The 20,905-nt window shown below is 37.1% G+C and overlaps 2 protein-coding genes across 14 annotated transcripts in view; both read right to left on the bottom strand.

Annotated features, from left to right (window-relative positions):
- Positions 1-114: 114 nt before the first annotated feature.
- LOC117158908 (PI-PLC X domain-containing protein 1) lies at positions 115-4,198 on the bottom strand. Of its 5 annotated transcripts, none has more exons than XM_033338302.2 (7): positions 2,560-4,198; positions 2,319-2,464; positions 2,006-2,254; positions 1,622-1,824; positions 1,328-1,535; positions 895-1,159; positions 115-795 (listed from the first exon to the last, which is right to left on the bottom strand). In XM_033338302.2, the coding sequence occupies exons 2-7, from the start codon at positions 2,413-2,415 to the stop codon at positions 549-551; spliced, it is 1,269 nt and encodes a 422-aa protein (XP_033194193.2). In that variant the 5' UTR covers positions 2,416-2,464; positions 2,560-4,198; the 3' UTR covers positions 115-548. The 5 variants fall into 5 exon arrangements, with proteins under 5 accessions (XP_033194193.2, XP_076477494.1, XP_076477495.1 ...); XM_076621379.1 differs by having other exon boundaries at positions 2,319-2,418; XM_076621380.1 differs by having other exon boundaries at positions 2,319-2,418; positions 3,446-4,198.
- A 939-nt stretch (positions 4,199-5,137) lies between these two features.
- Positions 5,138-20,905, bottom strand: part of LOC117158905 (insulin-like peptide receptor) — a 43,387-nt gene continuing 27,619 nt past the window's right edge. For all 9 annotated transcript variants that reach the window (XM_076621365.1, XM_076621367.1, XM_033338299.2 and 6 more), the window contains one exon: positions 5,138-20,783. In XM_076621365.1, the coding sequence (XP_076477480.1) occupies positions 17,736-20,783 (3,048 nt within the window). In that variant the 3' untranslated portion in view covers positions 5,138-17,735. The remainder of the gene's footprint in view (positions 20,784-20,905) is intronic.

Raw genomic sequence — 20,905 nt, 5'->3', positions numbered from 1 at the left:
CTTGTGCAGAAAGTTTCTAAAGCGATGCTGTTAAACACACACACGCACACGCCTGCACACACCACCATTTTTAACATTACATAACTCGGAAAATACGATTTCTATTAGAAAATATTCTATCTGAAAACCTTATTCGAAAGTATATTTTATTACTCGGATAACATTTACAAATATGTTTATATCCTGGATGAGTATTGCTTAATTGGAATGAATTTAATATGTTCGCTACCAGCACGTACACGTGCGACGCTTAAAATTAATTTACATTTAATTACAAGTTGCCAGATAAATGAAATTCGTATAACCGACGTGCCTGATTAAAACAAAAATAAATCTCAGAGTTATTATTTATAAGGAAAATATTATTAAATATTGTAGAAAAATGCGGGAAATAAAATACGATCGGTGATGGACATTTTGTACTCCAATCCACTATGATAGCGAACGTATTAAAGAAAAATTTTCTATGATCCTGCATAGTACTTTCCAAACAGTAACGTACTGTACGAGCTAGGATTAACGACGAATTAGACTTATACAAAGAATGGCTAATATCTACAATGTAAATGACGATTTTCATTAGACTCAATGGCAATTTCGACAATATCTGTGCTTCTTAAAAAATCCACTGCTACGATATTGGCCGAGTATTGCCAAACGGTGCTATACCAATTAGTTACATTTAAATTAACTTTGTGCGCCATATCTCGTAGACTTGTCAATCCATTGAAAAGAATATACGTAAGATCCGCGGTCATCTCTGCCATAGCCGATCGAGGTCTTGTTGCGCTATTCCTGCAACCAAATTGTTACCAAGTTAATTTTCTGTCAATATCGTTTGTAGTATGTAAAATAGATCCATCGCATTTTAGTTTTATTTTCTAAGTAGTTTACCTATCACTGGTCTCAATTTTATCCAAATATCGGAACAATTGCTCGGTGCTTTGAACGTTTCCCCACTGGTGCAACACATAAGGCCACATGCTAGAGTGACTGTTCACGATTCTCATGTTTTCATAACCGATTATCAATCGTTTTCCAGAAGACCAGATCTCGTTCAACGTGGTACCCCATCCATAATTATTGGGCAAATAATAATCCCGAAATTCATCTTCCAGATACGCGGCCAATGCGTGGTGATCTGATATGTTATTGAAACCTGTGAATTTACCAGAAACAGGCGATTAGAATGAAAAATAAAATTATTCTTCGTCACGATGGATCGATGATTTAAAGTACTATAAATGGGAAATTCATGGACAGTTAAATGCAACTAGACCAAATAAGATTATCGTTTATAAAAATAGATTAAAATTAAACGCATTACCAACAGGAAATTCACGGATATCTATTATCACGATTTCTTCGGTATTGTCGAGGAACTTTTTCACTTGGTCTATGACAGTTTTTAACGAGACTGATCGATAAAATGGTCCATGATTGGTCCACCAAATCTCGTTGGTCTCGTGATAACGTCCCACTCTGATGTCTAAGTACCGTACACCGTGTATCAATTGCCCGAGGATATCTAAATCCTACGAATTTGTTACTTTATTCTGCTGACAATCACGTCGAAGATATTGCAAATTTCAATTCTCTATCTGCCGTATTACATTTATACCTGAGTCACAGCAAAGTCTGAAACGATGCTTGCTCTGTCGTCGTTCTCATTGTACGACGCGGAATCGTGAGTTCCAGGCAGAAATATCTGTTTCATTTTTAAAGGGCCCAGAATATCTTTCCTTTCCTTCATCCATGTCGGCTGAGTTCCCAGACACTTTGTATCTTTCATTTCTTTATCTGCCCACCATCTTACACTGTACCCTGAAAAAAAAATACCGCCAGAATTAGAGCGAGACCTTTTTCCAAGTACAAAATAATTCAGGTTAATTTATAATTATAGAAAAATATGAGAAATCAATTACAGACGAATGATAGAAATTTCTGATTAAATGGCGATCCGTTTGCGAGATTAGATCGATTAAAAAATTCTATGACCACTAACTTGTACACCTTTTCACGAAAGAAAGGTTCGAACTAGGTATGAATTCAGCTAGTACTCCGGTTTTCTCGACACCACTGAGACTATTCGGAACAACGGTGTAAATTTCACGTTGATCTCCCGAAGAGCTTTCCTCGAATAGCGAGATTTTGTCTCCGGGCTCGATATTAACGTTATTCCAGTAAATCTCTATCTCTCGAATCTTTGATCTCGAAATTATCGGCGAAACGAGTAAACCAATCCGGGATTGCCCTAAGTGATCGGAACGGTTAAGCTTTAAAGAACAGTTTCGAAGTTATAAAAGAAATATACTTACAATTTTCCCCGGATGAATTGCAAATTCTGGCAAACGATGTCTCGTTAATTATCACCGATAAGAGAACGAATAATATTCTTGTCGTATACTGCGCCATTACCTTTTTGTAATTGCAGAAAGTTGATACTACAGTGATAGCCGTAGTTCTTTGTTTCGTTTAAAAATAATTATTGAAAATTGATCGAACATGTATAAATCTTAGGAAATATTGTTGAGAAATTATTTAAAACTGTTTACTTACGACTGGATTGCAGATTTCTATGCATTTAAAAGATGCATAAAAGTGCAAAGATGCATAAAATGGACGTAATATATACAAAACTACGTTAGTATTCAGAATAGAATATATTCGTTATAATATTTAGTAAGTGAAAAATATGCTTCAGAAATATGAATTTCCACACATATCCATAATCTATTGACGATAAAAAGTGACTGTTAGTAATCTGTTTGGTGCGATACGTTCCTAGAAAAATTCGATTTTAAAACTAAATTAGTAGAACGAGCGTTGCACGTGACACAAACCGTGGTCGACAGATACGAACTGATTTCTGACGAGTACGCGTCATTTAAATCTGATCAGATATTGTTGGGCCCTTTCGTTATACGAAAATTATAATTGCGACTGATTAGAAATGTAAAACTAAACATGCGGTTTTATCTAATCTAAACGCGAAACATTCATTGACTCTTTACGTAAAATGCCAAAGTTTACGACAAAACGTTAGAATCTTACTGTGCCTTTCTACGTTTCTCTCCTAGTGTAATAAAGTCTATTTAATTTAGAGATCGTTTGAGCGAATTACCATTCGGTTAACTAGGTACGCGATAATTGGAAGTAGAATAAAGAAGAAATGAGAGAAATAGAATAGAAATAGAATAAAGAAGAAATAGGCGGACGAGCTGGAAAGGAGAGAAAAAGATGAAGAACGCGTGGTACTATGATCTTTAAACGATGCAACGTGATTTTGCAACGAATCGTTCTTTTTCAATGAATGTGTCGACTACGTCTACCGATATTTTCGATTGCATTGTCTGTATAAGAAAATTAATTAAATCTATATTGAAATAACAATGTAACTTTGTATCGTATGTTTCTTAGATATGTTATAAACTCTCTCACCTACCAGTTAAAGACCCGCTGCTTGTACAAAGACGTCAATCTTACCTTTCGTAATAATATTTTGCTCGTAGTGTTGTTTCCTAAGAGGTAATTACGTCGAGCGTAACTGCATGAGAAACGACCTTCGCTTTTAGGTCACTAAAGCGTTGTTTTAGCCCGATTCAGACGCGAGAACAATTTTAGTTGCCATTTGCTTTAGAGAATTGTTCTAAAAGGTTCTTAATATCCTGATATTAGCCTTGGAAATGTGTGAATCATAGCGTTAAATATAATATTTTCTGGTATGGAAAACGAGAAGATACAGATATTATAATCTTTCTTTATTATTCGATCGATATTGATATTCTACGAGTTTTATTATCGAAGGAAGCCGATTGAAATGTTAAACTCGTTGTAATATTTCAATATGTATGGCTATGATGAGGATAATACCTGTGATAACACAGGTGGATTAAATAATTCGGTGGTAATATTTATCTATCGTCGTTCATTTGAGTTCTCGTGTATGACCAGTTTGTATCAACCGTCGATAAATCTGCGCAAGTCGATAATATCACGGATAGAATATTTACACTGACTAATTTTAACTGGATTCTTTATTAATCTTTGTGATGTAATTCAAGCTTTATAATTATTAAAAATAATTTAATACAATACTATATTAAATTTTTTAATAATTAAGTTGATTTTTTTTTAATGATATGCAATTGACTTCGTTGGAAACAATTTGAACTGCCTTCGAACGATTATCGTTGCAAACGCGGTTCGCGATCGAAGCTTGTGGTGGTGTCTTCGTCGATTCCAATTTCCAATATACCTTTTAAATTTACGTTAAATATTTCAATCGTTCCATAAATTTTGCTAGTGTTCTTCCCTTGATGCATTTGTGGTTACATCTTGCATTAAACTCTAAAAGTAACGTGATATATTTCTACGATTCTACGAGATATCAATGCTTGTCAAATCGCGGACGAAGTTTAGTCAACGATCAAGTAAAAACGAACATTTCGCGAAAAAATTTTATGGTAACGAATACATTAAAAATATTTTTCTATTTATACCAATTATCGATAATTTCGAGGACAAAAGTACGTTGCATTTATACGTAATTTGGGTGTAACACAAGTTTATGACGTCAAGTACAGACTTCAAATTATTTACGATCAAGGTTATTCATCAAATGGTAAGTGACTGTTTTGAAATTTCCGACATTTAAAGACAATAAAGTTGAGTAAATGGAAGAGTACTTATATGAAGTTATGAAATAGCGATAAGAATCTATTTGAATGAAATACATTAAGATATTTAATCGATTTTAATGGTTATCTTCCATGTTTGCTTGTCGAACATAGGCGGGAAATTTGAAGATCCTATTTGCCTGAATGCCACTTGTAACTTTACTTCTCATTAAATTTAGCCGTTAACGTATGACATGTAATGACACGATATATCCAAAGTTAAACAAATAAAGTAAAACTAATGATAGTTTTCATTTGAAATTATCCGTTTAACTATTAAATAATTACTTATTTGAAATTATATTTAAAATAAATTTGTACGACTTAAAACTGATATTTACTCTATTTGCTTTCCACTGTTAACTTTTCACTCTGTCTACTTAAATTTTGTACTTTTTAACATACAAAATATTTCAGAAATAGGAAACATAAGGGTGGGATTGTGAATAACGCGTAAGTTCAATTTAAGGACTTTACTCATCCTCCTTTATTACAAAACTGAGAAAAAAGAAAACTTTGCGAGAGTAACAAACTTTTGGCTTATGTGACTAGTTATAATACTCAGCGGCAATACTAAAATTAGTGCAATATAAGTATGTACATTTGTGTGATTAGGTGTGGCGGGTCCGGCAAGGGGTATTAACAGGAGATATCGAAGAAATCGAACGAGTTTCACGTTGAAACTCGAAACGAAAGTACGCAAATAAGTTAGTAAAGGGCAGATTACCGATAAAATTAGAAATTTCACGATCTTGTATGTATGTGATGCATTTTAGGGAATATCATACGAAACGTTCGGATTTCTTATACATTTCTTTTTCATTTTAAAACAATTTTATATTAGATTCTCGTATCTTGACCACAAGAACAATAATAACCGTCTTTCGAACACATATAGCAACAAACGATATAGTGTTTGATTTTTCTGTACCAAATTAGATTCTCAGCCGATACAACTCGTGAAAAGAAGGACTTATTTTTTAAATACACATCGAGTGTCGCAAGTAATCGTGGTGCAGTGTTCTCATTAATCGTATCATAATTATTTCAGAACAATTTTATCTTCGATGTCTCTGGTTTTCTTTTTTCACACCACCGCCAATTTTTCCCCCGGATAGAACCTTTTTTTCTTACACAATCGTTAAAACTCGTATCTTACACAGTGTAAAAACATGTTCTTTTTACGCGTGCGCGTGCATCATCGTTTTCGCCGTAAGAAAGTTGACAACGACGTTCGCCGACTCTTTCTTTCCGCGTCGTAAAATATTCGCGCGTTACTTCTTTCACCTCACAGGCAATCAGACTTATTTCTTTCATTCATCTCAATGCTCGCACGTTCGCTACTTTTTCTTCTTTAACAGGATAAAACGACAACTTAACTTATTTCGGATTACAGGGGTACGGTTTTTCATCGTTATCGAATATTGCTAGCCCATAATTATTATTATTATTATTATTCGTTATTTCTTTCCTACAACGTTCCTCGTATCCAGTAAACTCATCGTTCAAATGATCTACGCGCGAGACAATAGTTTTGCGTGATTGATTATCGACAATGTGATTGTTACAATTTCACTCGAAGAAAAAAGTCAATTTCTAGTAAAATATGAAAGAGATTCTTATCGGTATGCACGGTTTATCATTTGAATTTTACATCGAACATCTTTCTAAAACGTTATAAATCCCATCTTCTATTAAAACGAGAGGAAGATCGAAATATATGTAAAAGTTTGAGCGTCGCGACACGAGATATTTTTTTTTTATAAATTCGGTACAATGATATTATCAAAATTAGAATAATAATTCCAATGTTATTCCCATGTATCGGAATGTGATCAGTTTCTATAATATCCATTCATCGATAATAATTAGTCGATTTGGGCGAGTTCGCAACACAGATAGCGGCGTAAAACCGTGTATAAATACTAAACTAATTCGCTATTCAATAATCTCTGTCTTGGAAGACACGGTATGGCAGGATTTTTTGATTAGGAATAACGTTTCTTATGGAAAGGTCTGGATTTTGGTTTCTCCTCGCGTTCTCCGGCTCATCTCTTCGATATTATCCTCAGAATTTCAATGAAATCTTCACCCATTATCCGTCAGTTCTATATAACATTTCCTCTATCGATCGTTCGATTCTATTTTATTTTTTTCATTTGAGAAAATTGCAACACAGTTAGGCGATATCTCATGTCGTAAATATACATTTCCAACAATTCTGACGGATAATGGGTTACGCTGGAATCGCGAAACCTTTCGAAAAACCGAGGGGGAACGTTTGAGAGGATTCACCCATACGGGATAAATAATAAATTATGATTATCTATTAATTAAGGATCAAGCGCCCTCGGGGAAAGCTTTTATCGTTCACGAATAATGTTCAAATGTCATTCGACAAATTTCTGACTCAATTTCGTATAACGTGATTTTTTAAATAAGTAAAATTCATTAAAACAATTTCTTTTAAATTAGATTAAAAAAAAAAGAACGGAAACATTAGACTTATCGATTTAGTTACATTTCTCACTGTGTTCTATACAATGTGAAAATGTACGAAGCACAAAGTTATCAATGATTTAAAATCTTCCGAATGGATTTCATGAACAATATATTTATTTATATATATGAATATTCTTTTTTTTAAATGCAGTTTAACACGGGCGATCTAGTCAATGTCTCGAATGATTATTGACGACAAATTGGCGGCTGACGTTGTGGCGGATATGTGACAATTCTTACGAATTAACGAAAGTGCTACGAAGTTGAAAACGGGTTGTTCAATTCGTGAGATTCTTCTGCCTGAACACGGCACACGCCTCGACGCGCACTTTCAAACCAAAAGAAAAACAAATTCCTCTTTTTCGCAGAAGACAGAAACATCCCTTGCATTCCATACGAAACTATTTTTGCAACCATCGTTGCTTTCTATTGCTTCGAGAAATGTGTGAACGAAAAATCACGCGAGATAAAATCGCAAGTAGCATGCTGCATCATAGCGATATTTTACTTTTCACGATGTCGCTCTTATTCCCTATTTAACGAGTAATAAACTCGATGATCCACTGAGCGAGCAAAATAATTCGTTGCTAGAGGAATAGCTTCTTAACTTCTATGTTTAACGATCATAAATAAAAAAGAAAACGAATATCGAATAATTAATTAGAAAAAAAAAAAAAACGAACAGCTGTGCTCCGATTGTACACGATCCTTAAAAGGAAAAAAAGAAGAAAAAGACGAAGAAAAGGAAATTATGTATATAGGTATTCGTTAGATCGTTATATCTATAACGTTTTATAGTTTTTATCGTTATACGATATAGTATAGTTCGGTGAATCGTTATACGCGTATACATGCTGCTTATTATCGATATTATATACTTAAGGTAACAAGGTCTGTATAAAATATAGGACTATGCACCTCGAGTTCTTTTTTCCCCTTTTTCTTTTCTGTATATCGAGAAAATTGAAGTTTCCTGTCGCTTTTGGTTACGTGTGGTAGATGAGTAGAAGAATCTTAAATATCCGAGCAGTCTGCATAAAAATACGCCGGAAATCGATCGGAAATTAACGTTAACATTTTCCTTCGATCGATTATTTCCATAAGGATAATTGAGGGATTCGATGATGGAAAAACGTGAATTTTATCAAAAAGAAATATAAACTAATGAAAAAAAGAAGTTTCAGATCGGTCTAATCAAATTGTTTATATTCAAACTATTATACGACGTTTATCGGTGTAAATTTTCTTATTTATTTGTAACGTATTGGTGTTTAAACGTTTACGAAAAACGGTACATAGATAGTATAGTTTCCATAGTACCGTACATAATACTTTTCTTTTCACAGCCTCTCAATTATCCTTTTCTCTTTCTGATTTCCGAGTTCAAGCTGTATTATAATAAGTTTAGTCTTGCAGGCTATTCGCGATCCAGGAATCTTGGATTTCGAATCTTATCTCGTTAAACTTCTCTAAGTTAATTTTTACGTTGTACCTTTTTTTATTGCTCCTAGTACCTTGAGACGATAGAAATTATTTTCTATGGTTTCTTGCTTGTATATTTATATAGTTTGATCGTGCTTAGGCAGTATTCGTTTTACGTAATTTTTTTTATTAGGAATCTATTTATACGAAGATGTTTGAAAAAGAACCTAACGAAACCTGAAGAAGGCGTTGGAACGAATCTTAAAAAAAAATTACTTTTACGGTTAAACATAAATCGAAGGTCGATCGATTGAACAATCTTGGTGATTTTACGCGTCAAACAAAACCATACGTACAATCGTTTATCTTACATTTAACGTTTCAACGGATATCAAGAAAATGAGAAATTGATCAAAGCTTTTGGATTCGATCCAAACTCGCGATAGTAATAACTAACGATTATGCTCGCTCTTAATCTCGAAGAAACCAAAGAACGTTCAACGATTTATAATCTATAGATAATGTTATTCGACACTCGGAACTGAAACATAATTTCCTCTTCCGATTCCCAGATCACGCTTTCTTTTCAGAAGAAGTGGCGCTTCAATTTTAGAAAAAAACACATCGAAAATGAAGACCGCCGGAACTATGTACAGGCGGTTGCAAAGGTTCTTACGATACTCGTAATTACCGCGAATATTTCTCTATCGAAGGCCAGTCGTTCGAACGAAGGAATATTTGAGGCGCGATATACCTATACAATTTAAAAACTAAATCTTCGGTGTCAGTCCATTGAAATTCTACTAGACGCGGCGCGCATTTTTTCTTGTGCGTACATTCGCGCACCCTATACATACTATATGAACGCTTACAACTAGTACCGTAACTAGAACTATCACAAATTCCGAAGTGGCCTGTCTTTGTTAATCAGTTTCGTTCGATGAACAACGGCCAAGCGCCACGTTCAGAGAAAAAGGAAAACGACCCTATAAAACCAAGTAGCAAAAAGAAAAATACTGAATCAACAAGACCGTATACGTTGCTATAGAGCGTGGAAAAGAAAAATAAGGATCCAAGACGTTAATGTTATCAATGAAATTATTTCAACGAAATATTTTACTCACCGAGAAGAATAGAACACGTCTGATCGGTATAATACTCAAAGAAGGAAAGAAACGATCTGAGAATACGAGTATATGGAACAAAGAGTACGTAAGAGGAAACAACATGGTATCGTAATTATAGATTATCGTTAATATCAGAAAAAATGATAGAAAAGCAAGGAACTTTCTTTTCTCTTTGCCAAGGAATATCTCCAAGTATAATTTCTTTCTCTAACTTCGATGCGACATTCGCGCGATTGATGAGCGAGTTAACGTTACTGTTCGTAAATATCCAATGATCGGATTTGGTGGATTTATAGTACACGTATGAGTATTTTGTCAAAGTATACAATTGCCTATAAAAAAATAAACATTTCTTGCAAAGGAACAAGTCGTATCGAAGATAATTTAGCAAATTATTCATCCGAATGAATAATACGAGTGAGAAAAATCTTGGAGCTTTTCTCCTAAACACCCTGTACATTCAGGAAGCAGTGCAGTCGGTGAGATTTAAACGAAAGTCATCAGAGCAAACAGCACGACTCACGCCCGATGTTGCTTCGCCTCTTTTACGACTAATTTATCGATTTAAAGCGTCGAACGACGCCTTCTGAACCTGCTTCACCGTGGGACACTTCACGGAAATTCATCCTCGCGCTAATTAACCGTCTATGATTACTTAGTATAGGCAACTAAGGTGCTGCGCACACGCTTCGTAGCGTGTGTGTGTCTACGTTTCAGTGCTGCTCGCTAAATTAGGATATTTGCCTGCGAAACGAATTAAGAGATTTCTTTTACTTGACTGATCGTTCGTCGACAGACTCGACAAGCTAGGCTTGTGCTCACCCTGTTCATAGTTACTAAATCTAGATCCAGAAAATCTATTTATGTACACGAGAACCGATACAGATGCGTATCGCAAACGTAATGCGCGATTGGACCACATTCTAACATTCTAACATTCTAACATTCTAACATTCTAACATTCGATAAATTAACGCGAGAAAACACGACATATTGGATTGGCAACTAAGTGATTGCGGATTTTGTCATTAGATGGTATTGACAAAACCCGCAATCGCTTAGTTGCCAATCCAATATGTACATCGAAAGTTGTATAGGTCGTGTGAAAGCGATCAGTGGCACTAGGCCGCACTGTGAACCTCTATCTATCATCTTTTTTTCTTCTTTTTTTATTTAGTCTTATTACCTTTCGCTACTTTACTTCGCACCTGATTGTTTTTCCAGTCTATTTCAAAGAATGTGATCTAATATCTGATAGATAGAAAGTGGCGTGTGTACTAGATCGAAACGAAAAGGACTCGGATTAACCTATCGAGAGGTGCCAGACGATTTACGCTATTTAAATCTAACATTTCCTTAACGACGGAAAGAACGTGCCAAGAATTTGACTAATGTGTTTTTCGTCGACGTTTGAAAGAATGAAATTTGAAGAAATTGAAGGAGGATTGTTAGATATAAATGGCATTATTAATTAATTAATCAATTACTCGCTCGTGTTCCAATAAAAATACCGTACGATTAATCGATAGAAGAATATCATAGAAATACTTTTCGTATCTTTGAATCGCATAGCAAACATTTGCGAAGTATTTATTATTATAATATAGTTTAATTTACCTTCGTTAAAGTCGCGTCCATGTAATTTTTATAAATCGTTCCACTGCCTAGAGTTTAATAGATCAAGATCGTAGATCCTTCGTTTAATGATTCAACAATTCAGTAATAGTGCTGTTAACGACTCATTAAGGAAGTTAGTTCTAGTTACGGCACTGATCACCTGCATCAATGAAAAACTCTTCCCCTCGCGCGTTTCCTGATGGAAACACGTGCTTCCACGTATCGGGAAATGCACGCGAAACGATTTCCTGCCTTCAGGCACTAGGCGGCAATAATAAATACTTTAATAAAATCGATCACCCACATAGAACGTAGTTCACTGCTCTTTTTTTTTCTTTTTTTTTTTTTTAGTCTTTTATGCGTTGGCCCGGCATTCGATTTTCGATATTCCCTTTCCCTTTTAATTAATTTTTTAATTTTAGTTCATATACACCCTAAGGGTTCTATATTTTTCTCTTATTCATTTATTTACTTACTTTCCACAAACGTTGATTCGATACAAGTTTCTCTCTCTCTCTCTCTCTCTCTCTCTTCCTCTTCTAGTTATTCGAAATGTTTATTCTCTTTTATTTACACGATTTTTAAATTTCTACTTATTGCAACGTGTAAAAAATAGTCGTTTATTATTCAAACACGAGGCTCACGATAAATACACACGATTAATGCCCATTAGAATATTTTGATTTTCGAGAATATTATTATACAGTTTCCAGTCTCTCTTTCTCATTAGCATATTTTAGTGGCAAAATTTTAATTTCGTTTTTACACATTTTTTTTCTTTTTACTTCTTTAGTTTCTTCTTCGTCGCTTTTAATATCATTATACACATTGTCGATATCATGGAACACAATGAAAAAGAGAGAAAGAGAGAAAAAGACCCTTCCTGAAGAATTTAGTGGAATTAGTACGTTAACGATTAACGTTTCAAACGTAGCATCGAAAAATATGCAGTCAAATATGAGAGAAAATGGATTCGAGGATCAACAACGAGGAATAAAATATTGTTTCTACAATTTCGATCGCATTGGTCTCTTTTTTTTTTTTTTTATCAACATAGACAACGTTCGACAAGCTCAGAATATTCCAATTTATTTTAGAATCTTTAAATTGAAATCTTTCTGCCTTACTAGTTCTTAAAAAAACGTGAAAATTCATAGTAAATAAAAGATAAAGATCCCCCGGAGATATGAAAAAACATTTTTTTATAATATGAAAAATATTTTTCAATATCGCATGCGATCGAAACTTCAAAATCAATTTTTTCGTTACACGTCGTCGTTCGTTCAAACTCCATTTCATTTGACTAAATATTTTAGGACACCCTAGTATATACAATGCCGCGAATTTAAACATTTATCCTCTATTATTTATTGGTCTATGATTCGTCTAATTATCGAAATTTCAAGGAATATCGAGCCAACATCGTTCCTACATCGTTCTATCCGGATACGAATCGTTATGTTAACATTATTATCACTATTTGTTACACAATAATATATACAACGTGTGCGATGGTGAACATCTCAGGACTCGATTTCAAGGATTCTCCTGTACGCGTTATTTACTGAATATTGCCTTATCTGAACACCGGTATCTCTGTAATCAAATAAATTTGTTCATTAACAAACCCATCTTAATCCTGCTTCGCTCTCTAACTCATTCTTTCATCCAATTAAATTTTTCTAATTGTCCATTATAGTTATCAGCGGTTTTAATAACATCCGATGCTTAATCTCATCAAACATTGGCGCAAGGAAGATTTAGTTTAATTTAAGCAACTGAATCAATTCGCAACTAGTTAATTCAAATGTTTCCAAATTAGAACGGTTTTCAGTAAATAACAGCGTATCGATAGAACCGTATGCACATAGGTCGAGAAGATAAAGACGGAATAGTTTAGAAATGGTTGCAACAACGGGGCAAACTCATTGTGATCGGCCATTAGGGTACATAACGTGTTCGCGATGCTTCCTAACTAATCGTAAGTAAGATTGCTTGTTTCCATTCGACTGTTCTCTATTCCTTCAAGAGATTATTCACACGGTTGCACGGTTCAATCTTAAAACGAAGAAAGTTCTATGCTTTTAGAATCTCGTATATCTGTGTTGGCGAAGATATTAAACCGCGGAGATCGAATATCTCAACGATAAAACACGACTATCTCATATCGTTATTATTCTTTTAGTAACGTTTTATCCTACGTAATACCTGCCTGACTGCTAATCGTAGGGTAGTTTATGGTAAAATTAATTTACCACGCACTTTCGTTTGTCAAATATTTTCCCCGTTTAAAACCGTTTCGTCGGTTTAAAAGTCTATCTATCCTTTTTGAAGGCTACGGCGAGTGAAATTTCACTGTAGCCCGCTTTATCTTAATATCATCGTGCTGCAATACATAATACTACTGAACTAACTGCTGCGAACTATTCGTCTAACGTTGAACGATAATAATACGTTTAGTCCAGTTTGTTTGACTTGGTGAACTTTTTAGTTAAAGAAAGATGTGCTGCGGTGAACGAACGTCCGTGTATGACAACCGTTAAGGGTTAAAATAGAAAATGAAAAAGAACGAGAAGGTACATGGTATTCGCGCAGGTCAGACTTCCGACTATGTGCATCCTTATTCGCCGTTTTTCAAATCGCTATCGTTAATGTTAAAGCTAGCACGGATAAATTACGGTAAATATTTGACGAAATCGAACGACATACCGCTGAAATATTGCTAAATTAAAGGAACTTCTATGCGTGCGCTAGCAAACGATTAGAATTAGTAATAACGGGACACGAGCTACGCTCGCGAATCGAATATAAAATAAAAATAAGTTAAATATTTACATATATGTATAAACATAGAAATTATAATAATAATAATAATGGTAATAATAGTAATAATAACATATGATATATTTATAATATATATACTCTTTTATCTGCGTGTGAAGTTGATCCAGGTAAACGAAAGGTTGCAATGCATGATACGGTACGTACAAGGTGTTCAATTTTTATCGATTCACATAAATGTTTAAAAAATTATTCGCGCCACCGTAATACACTTTTATGATAAATATACGAGAGAATTTCAACGAATATCGTTATATAGTGAAAATGTTCAAGAAATGAAAACTTATGATTTCTTTCGTTTGCTTTAAGCGTTATGCAATGCTGATAAAATCGTGATTACTCCGTGTTACCATTCTTAATCGATGCAACGATGTAAGTGTACATTAATACTGTGTGCGAGAACGTGTACGCTTTGTCAGAGATTTTGCATCGATCACCTATGTCTCGCGAGCGTCTACGACTTCTACAGAAAAGCAGAAAAGGAAATCAAATGACGTTCGAAAAAAAAAAAAAAAAAAATACGTACAAAGTTACTACCACTTTGGCGTACTAAACAAATTTAATACTACTACAGACCATTCGAAACGATCAAACTCGACAAGAAAGAACACCCAGTACATAACCATATCATAAATTCTCTTTCACGAAATGGACTCGAATTTTAATACCTCGGGCCGACTCAATTCGTGTCTCCATTCGATATAATGAAAGAGCGAGAAATCGGAAATGGAGACTGTTATCGTTCAATAACCGGAAAGAACATAATCTTTCTGGTGGACGACTTTTCGCAACGTCCGTCGATAAAAGCCTCTCTGGAACTTCTGTCTGTACCTGCGCCAATGTATTCGTGCGCCATGATACGCGTACACCTTTCTGTCCCCTTTTTCTTTCATTCCCCTTGCGAGTGTGTATGTCGATCGGTCAAAGAGTGAATATATATATATATATACTGCAGCCGAAAAAATACTTATCCGAAAGTGTGCCTATTATGTGTACATATATATTCATATATATATATATGATATATATATATATATATATGTATGTATGTATATATATATATCATTACAATAAAATAGAGATATACTCTTTTTCTGTCTCTTAGATTTCCTTGGCATTTACCGAAGCCGCTATACACGCTTACAACGCTTAACTATTCTTTATACGTTTAATTATATTCAGTACTTATTGCAAGAAGATTGTTGGCATGCTTATTGCAAGTGTTTTCTTTTTTTTTTTTTTTTTTCTTTCTTTTCTTTTTTACCTAGAACAACGTATACGTTGCACGATGGAAACGCGGCTTAGCGCGCATGTGCCCCCGGAAGTATAACCATTATCTTCCTCCGCGAATAAAATATGTGTACACGCGCACACGGGCACGACTCGCGTAAACTATATACGTATGTCTGAACAAGGAACTCTGGTATGCATATGTGTACTATGTACGTGCGGAGGGGGATCAGTGTGTCTGTCTATGGATTCTCGAGCGCTCGACGATCGCCTAAATTACCCCCCCTCCCTTCCCTTCCCTTCCCCCTCCCCTTTATTCAATCTCTATCTCTATCTCCTCTCTCTTTCTGTCGGCTTCCGGTCGACTCTGTCCTATGAACACAGTCTGGGATCGATTCGTGGACGAAATGGGGTGGCGGTGCATCGCCGTGCAGCTGCTTCTTTGCCTCTCTTTTCGATCGTTCTTTCATGATGGAACGAATCGCAGAATGAATCGGAAGTTTCTGGAAGGGAATACGATTTAGAAAAAGATCACAGAATGGACGTAAAACTGGATATAGGGAAATGACTCGAGCATTTTCATTAGTTGACTTTATAGATCGAATAAAGGGAAAATGTAAGAGTTTCTTAAATTTTGGAAGCATTCTGTTGTCAGATTGCGAGTATAGAATTTAGCAAGTGATTAATCAATGTATACATCCGCCTAAATTTTATAAGATTTTAGTGAAAGTAAATTCGTTTGTTTAATAGAAGAGATCAGTAGCACGAGTTCGAATGGTATGTTGTTTCAAACTTTTGCAATTTCTTCAACGATTCTGCTGTCAGAAAGAAAGTAAATCAATGGATTCGATATGTCGCGGTGATGTAATATCTAATCAAATTATTTTACCGTTTGGCTGCACCGCCAGATTTTCTTGGTGATCCAGAGATCGTTTCGCGAATAGCATTTTTAGTCCACCATTTTTTTTTTCATTTTTTTTTCGGAAAACCTGACTGACGTCGTTCGTATAAAAATGGAAACGAACTCTGCTTAATTTTGGAACCTTAGAGTATTGCAACAGTGTGAAAAAGAGGGAGTTTTCTTTTTAATTCATGGTATTGCTAAGTCTTCCTCTCTTGATAGAACGTTGATATAGATATGTATAAGCATCCATAAATCTTGACACATCGAGTCCCACTTGGCAAATGGAGCACGACAACGCGATTCGATGAGCTTTGAACTTTCGATCGGTCGTCGCGTCGTTTTGAAACGGTCGACGAAGAAAGTACCTACGACGCGAATGTGTCTTCTTCCACTTTCTTCTTCGCAAAAACTGCGCGTGAATACAGTGAATTCATTGTTACTCAGCATTTCCAGTCGTTTATGCATCGAAGCATACAATCAAATTACTGTTATCTGTAGAAAAATGTTTTCCTTCGGAGTCTCTTGAGTCTCTTTTATTTCCGTCTATTTTTCTGGATCTAATAACTAACAGTCAGTAATGTTCCCTTTATAAAAATGTACACAATCAAAAATTTGATCTTGGACGAGCACCAAACTTGGCAAGTTTAGACAGGGCAGTTTCGAACAATGAGTTGATGAAAATGCAACGAGTATCAAACAACAAAGAATTCATTGTACCTGGGCTTACGAACTCTACGCAACTTCGTACCTAGCACATATAATTAGTCAGTTCTTTGAGCGGCAGGAGACTGCAAGTTAACAAAAAAAAAAAAAAAAAACGCGTGTCCCTAAAACATTATCTACTAATCTAGAGAGAAAAAGTAGAAGAGAAACAGAAAGAAATATCCATGTGAAAGGACGAAACGAAATATAATCCTTTCAAGGAATGAACAAAGTTCGTAGGCTTGCATGGCCGAGGAGCTAAGAGCTTTTGGTTACGCTTTCTAAGAAGAAAAACAAAAGAAATCAAAGAAAAACATCGCGTCTGATTGGACTCTGTCTTCAAACGCTTTTGGTTAAGTTAAACATTATACATACTATTAGCGCTCGGTTAGAGCGAAGAACGTATGCACGAAAAGCTGTGAAGATATTCTTAGTCGCTCGTTGCCATTAAGGTCCTAATTGGAAATCAACGAGCACCGACAGACGAATCTTTTCAAGTGTCGTCCTGAACTTGTCAGGCTGGCAAGAGACAGAAAAAAATCCTTGCCTATTCCCGTCTGCCGAACTCGTTGGGCCCTCGTTTACGTTTCATTGCCCTGAGTATCCTTTGTACATCGTACCTAAACGAGTTTGTGACTTGCCGGGGACTTGTCCCGGACGAATACACTTACGCCATTGAAAAATTCGCTATTATAGACTGACCGTAGAACTTCATCGATCGAGGGGTACGTCCTCCATGTTGGCTACATTACCGAAATGCTGGAAGCCATTCTTAAAAATACGTCCCCTGCTGGTGCCGGCTTTCGTCTGATCCAACAGCGTCACGTTGTCCTCGAACTCCTTTACCCACCTGGCCGTCTCGTTGCCCCAATGAAATCTGATAGGAGCTGCGTGATGATAGGGCTTCTTCATACCCGAGTTTCGGCTCTCCACACCTTCCATCGAGTGGTAGAACGATTTCTCGTAGAAATCTTGGCCAAGAAACGGCTCCAGCTCTGACACGATCTCCATGAACGTGGGACGGTCGTTTGGTCGCCACTTGAAACACTTCTCCATGATCTTCTGGATATTTTCGGGACAATTACGTGGAATATTTAGAGTCCCTTTGTGCAACACATGGCTGAGCACTTCCTCGTTAGAGAAACCTTGGTAAGGAATCTCTGCGAGAGTTAAAATCTCATAAAGAACCACACCGAACGACCAGACATCAGAATCTGACGTAAACACACCGTCTGACAGATTCTCCGGTGCCATCCATCTGATCGGAAGAAGGCCTTTCCTACCGATTTTGTAGTAGTCCGTTTCATAAACGTCTCTGGCCATGCCAAAGTCACCGATCTTGCACACCAAGTTCTTCGACACCATGCAATTCCGCGCAGCTAAGTCTCGATGAACGTACTTCTTCGATTCCAAATAAGCCATGCCATCGGCTATCTCAGCCGCCATCCTCATAATTCTGCAGGCATCCGGCACGAGATGGGTGTCGCGAATCCGACGCAGATAGGTCTTCAGATCTCCATTCTCCATTAGTTCCATGATAACGAACGGGGGGTTCTCGATGGATACCACGCCGATGAGCTTAATTATGTGAAAAGTCGAGAAGTTCTTCATTACCGAGGCTTCGTTCAGGAACTCGTTCTTCTCCCTCTGACTAGCCGTCTTCGAAATCGTTTTGATGGCCACTGGCGTAGTTTTGTCGTACACTCCTCTATACACCATACCAAAATTGCCCAAACCAAGTTCCTCCAAGATCTCCACGCTTTCCCTGGGTACCTCCCACTCGTCGATCACGTACTTTGTTTCTATGTAATCAGGGTTTACGCTGGCGATCAGTCTTTCCTGTTTCTTCCTCTTCTGATGATGCCTCAAAACGACGAGTAAAATGACGAATACCATAGACAGAACACCAAACGTGAACAACGCTATTAACGTGATGGGTGTGGTGTTGCTCAGACCTATGGAAAAATATACCACGTTCGAGAAGTTACCATCACCGGCCAACGACGTGGACTTCATCCGTAAACTGTATTTTCCAGGACTCAGGTTCTTGATCAAGTAACTGTTGATGGTATCTTTTCGTCCAGTTCGTGGGATGCACTCGGTGCTCTTCTTCGCGTCTTTCACGTCCAAGTTGGTGTATTCGATGGTGTATGAAACGGTGAGGGCGTTAGGATCTTTCACCAGGTCCCAAAAAACCTCAACGATGGTGTTGTTAGTCACCTGCACCTTCACGTTCTTCACGTCATCCGCACGATTCCGCTTCCTCGTTCGGGTGTTCGTGTACTGAATCGATGAGCACATATTCGACTCGTTGACTTTGACGCCGCACGCGGCTATACTGATGATGTAGCGCGAGTAATGGCGCAGATTCTTGATCACGAACGAATTGTTTCGACCGCTAACGTTGTACGTGACCGCGTGCTTGTCTAACACGTTCCCCGTGGACTTGAATGCATCGAATCTGCTGGATTCTTCCGGTCGAGGGGTGGACAGATTGTTCGCCAGCTCGTAGAACTGATTGTCCACAGTGTTGTAGGAGTTGTACACGCAGTAGTCCTTCCAGCCGGGTGATATGTAGCTGATAGTCGTGTTCTCGTGGCAGAAAATCTCGAACTTCTTCGACGTGACGATATTCCTGCTCGTGCTCTTCGAGCAACACGAAACCCGATTTACCACTGGCGTCTTCACGGTTACGTCCGGCACCACTTCCTCAGATTCCAGTTCACTGTCTAGCGTATCGTTGCAGTAATCCCTGGACGAGATTAGATTCTCGTCTTCGTAGATCATGACGCTAGAGACCATGTAGTATCCTATTGGCCCATTAGGGAACAGTGGCGGTTCCCACTTGACTAGAATCTCAGTCTCGCTCAAGGCAGTGGATACTGCGTTCATCGGAGGTGATGGAATGGTGCTCTTCGTCCTGAAGAAGATGATTCTCGACTGACCCACTGGTCCCACGAACTTGGTGGTCCTGGCGTTGAACGTCTTTACGTATACCGCGTACATAGTGTAGGGCTTCAGATTGCTGATATGCTTCGAAACCGTTGTGTTCCATTTAGGAATATCTACGTCGACTATCTGCCAGGTGTTGTTCCACCCGCAAGCGTTCATCTCGTACGTGATGTTCTGATTTTCCGTCTCAATATAATTCAACAGGTAACTGAGCAACTGCTGCCCTTCCGGTGGCTTGTAACTATCCCACATCAAATCCGCGTAATCGGGTCCCAGATTTTTGACCGTGATATTTATATTCACTATATCGCAAGCCACTTTCTCGCCATTCGATTGCGGCTGTATTTCCAGGTCGGTGTAGTTCGTGATGTTCACCATTTGACTGAACTGTATGATTTTGGACAAGCAGAGCTTTGGATTGTAATGGAAAAAGAGTCGGCCATTTTCGATTTTGATTTCTTGCCCTGGTGGGAACAGGCTGGACAGATTGGGATTGTCCAAGACGGATAGGCTGGCGTTGTTAATGTCCAGTTTCTCACCCTTGATAACCTTGAGCTTTTTGAAGAAATTCAACGAGGTAATAGGGAACGAATGAGTGATCTTGACGTACTCGGTAATTTCTTCGACTCGACCGAATGCGTCGCTTAGTTCGTTCATTATGTTCGGATTTCCATTTCGAATTTGGAACTCCAGCGCGCCTTTCACTACGGTTATACCACGGAAGCTCTGGGCGTCGGAGATGTGGCGGATCAGAGCGCCGTGGCCGACCTTCCGGCAGCTGTTCACGCAAGCGCGACACGTGGTCATCTGTAATTAGAACCAAGTGTTATGAATGGTATGTGTTACCAGAAATACATCGATACCATTTGTAGAAGACACTTGCTATAGGAATCTAACTGATTTCTTATTTTAATTACTATTAACTTAAG

This window comes from Bombus vancouverensis, chromosome 9 (genome assembly GCF_051014615.1).
Source record: "Bombus vancouverensis nearcticus chromosome 9, iyBomVanc1_principal, whole genome shotgun sequence".
NCBI lineage: Eukaryota > Metazoa > Arthropoda > Insecta > Hymenoptera > Apidae > Bombus > Bombus vancouverensis.
Note: the sequence above shows the minus strand (reverse complement) of the source record. Positions and strands in the feature narration are given on the sequence as shown.

Excerpts from the sequence above, each read along its gene's own strand:
- LOC117158908 (XM_033338302.2), bottom strand. The coding sequence starts at position 2,415 with ATGGCGCAGTATACGACAAGAATATTATTCGTTCTCTTATCGGTGATA. Across the intron at positions 1,825-2,005 it reads TTTCGTGAAAAGGTGTACAA|GGTACAGTGTAAGATGGTGG; the intron begins GTTAGTGGTCAT and ends TTTTTTTTTCAG. Across the intron at positions 796-894 it reads AAAATTGAGACCAGTGATAG|GAATAGCGCAACAAGACCTC; the intron begins GTAAACTACTTA and ends ATTTGGTTGCAG.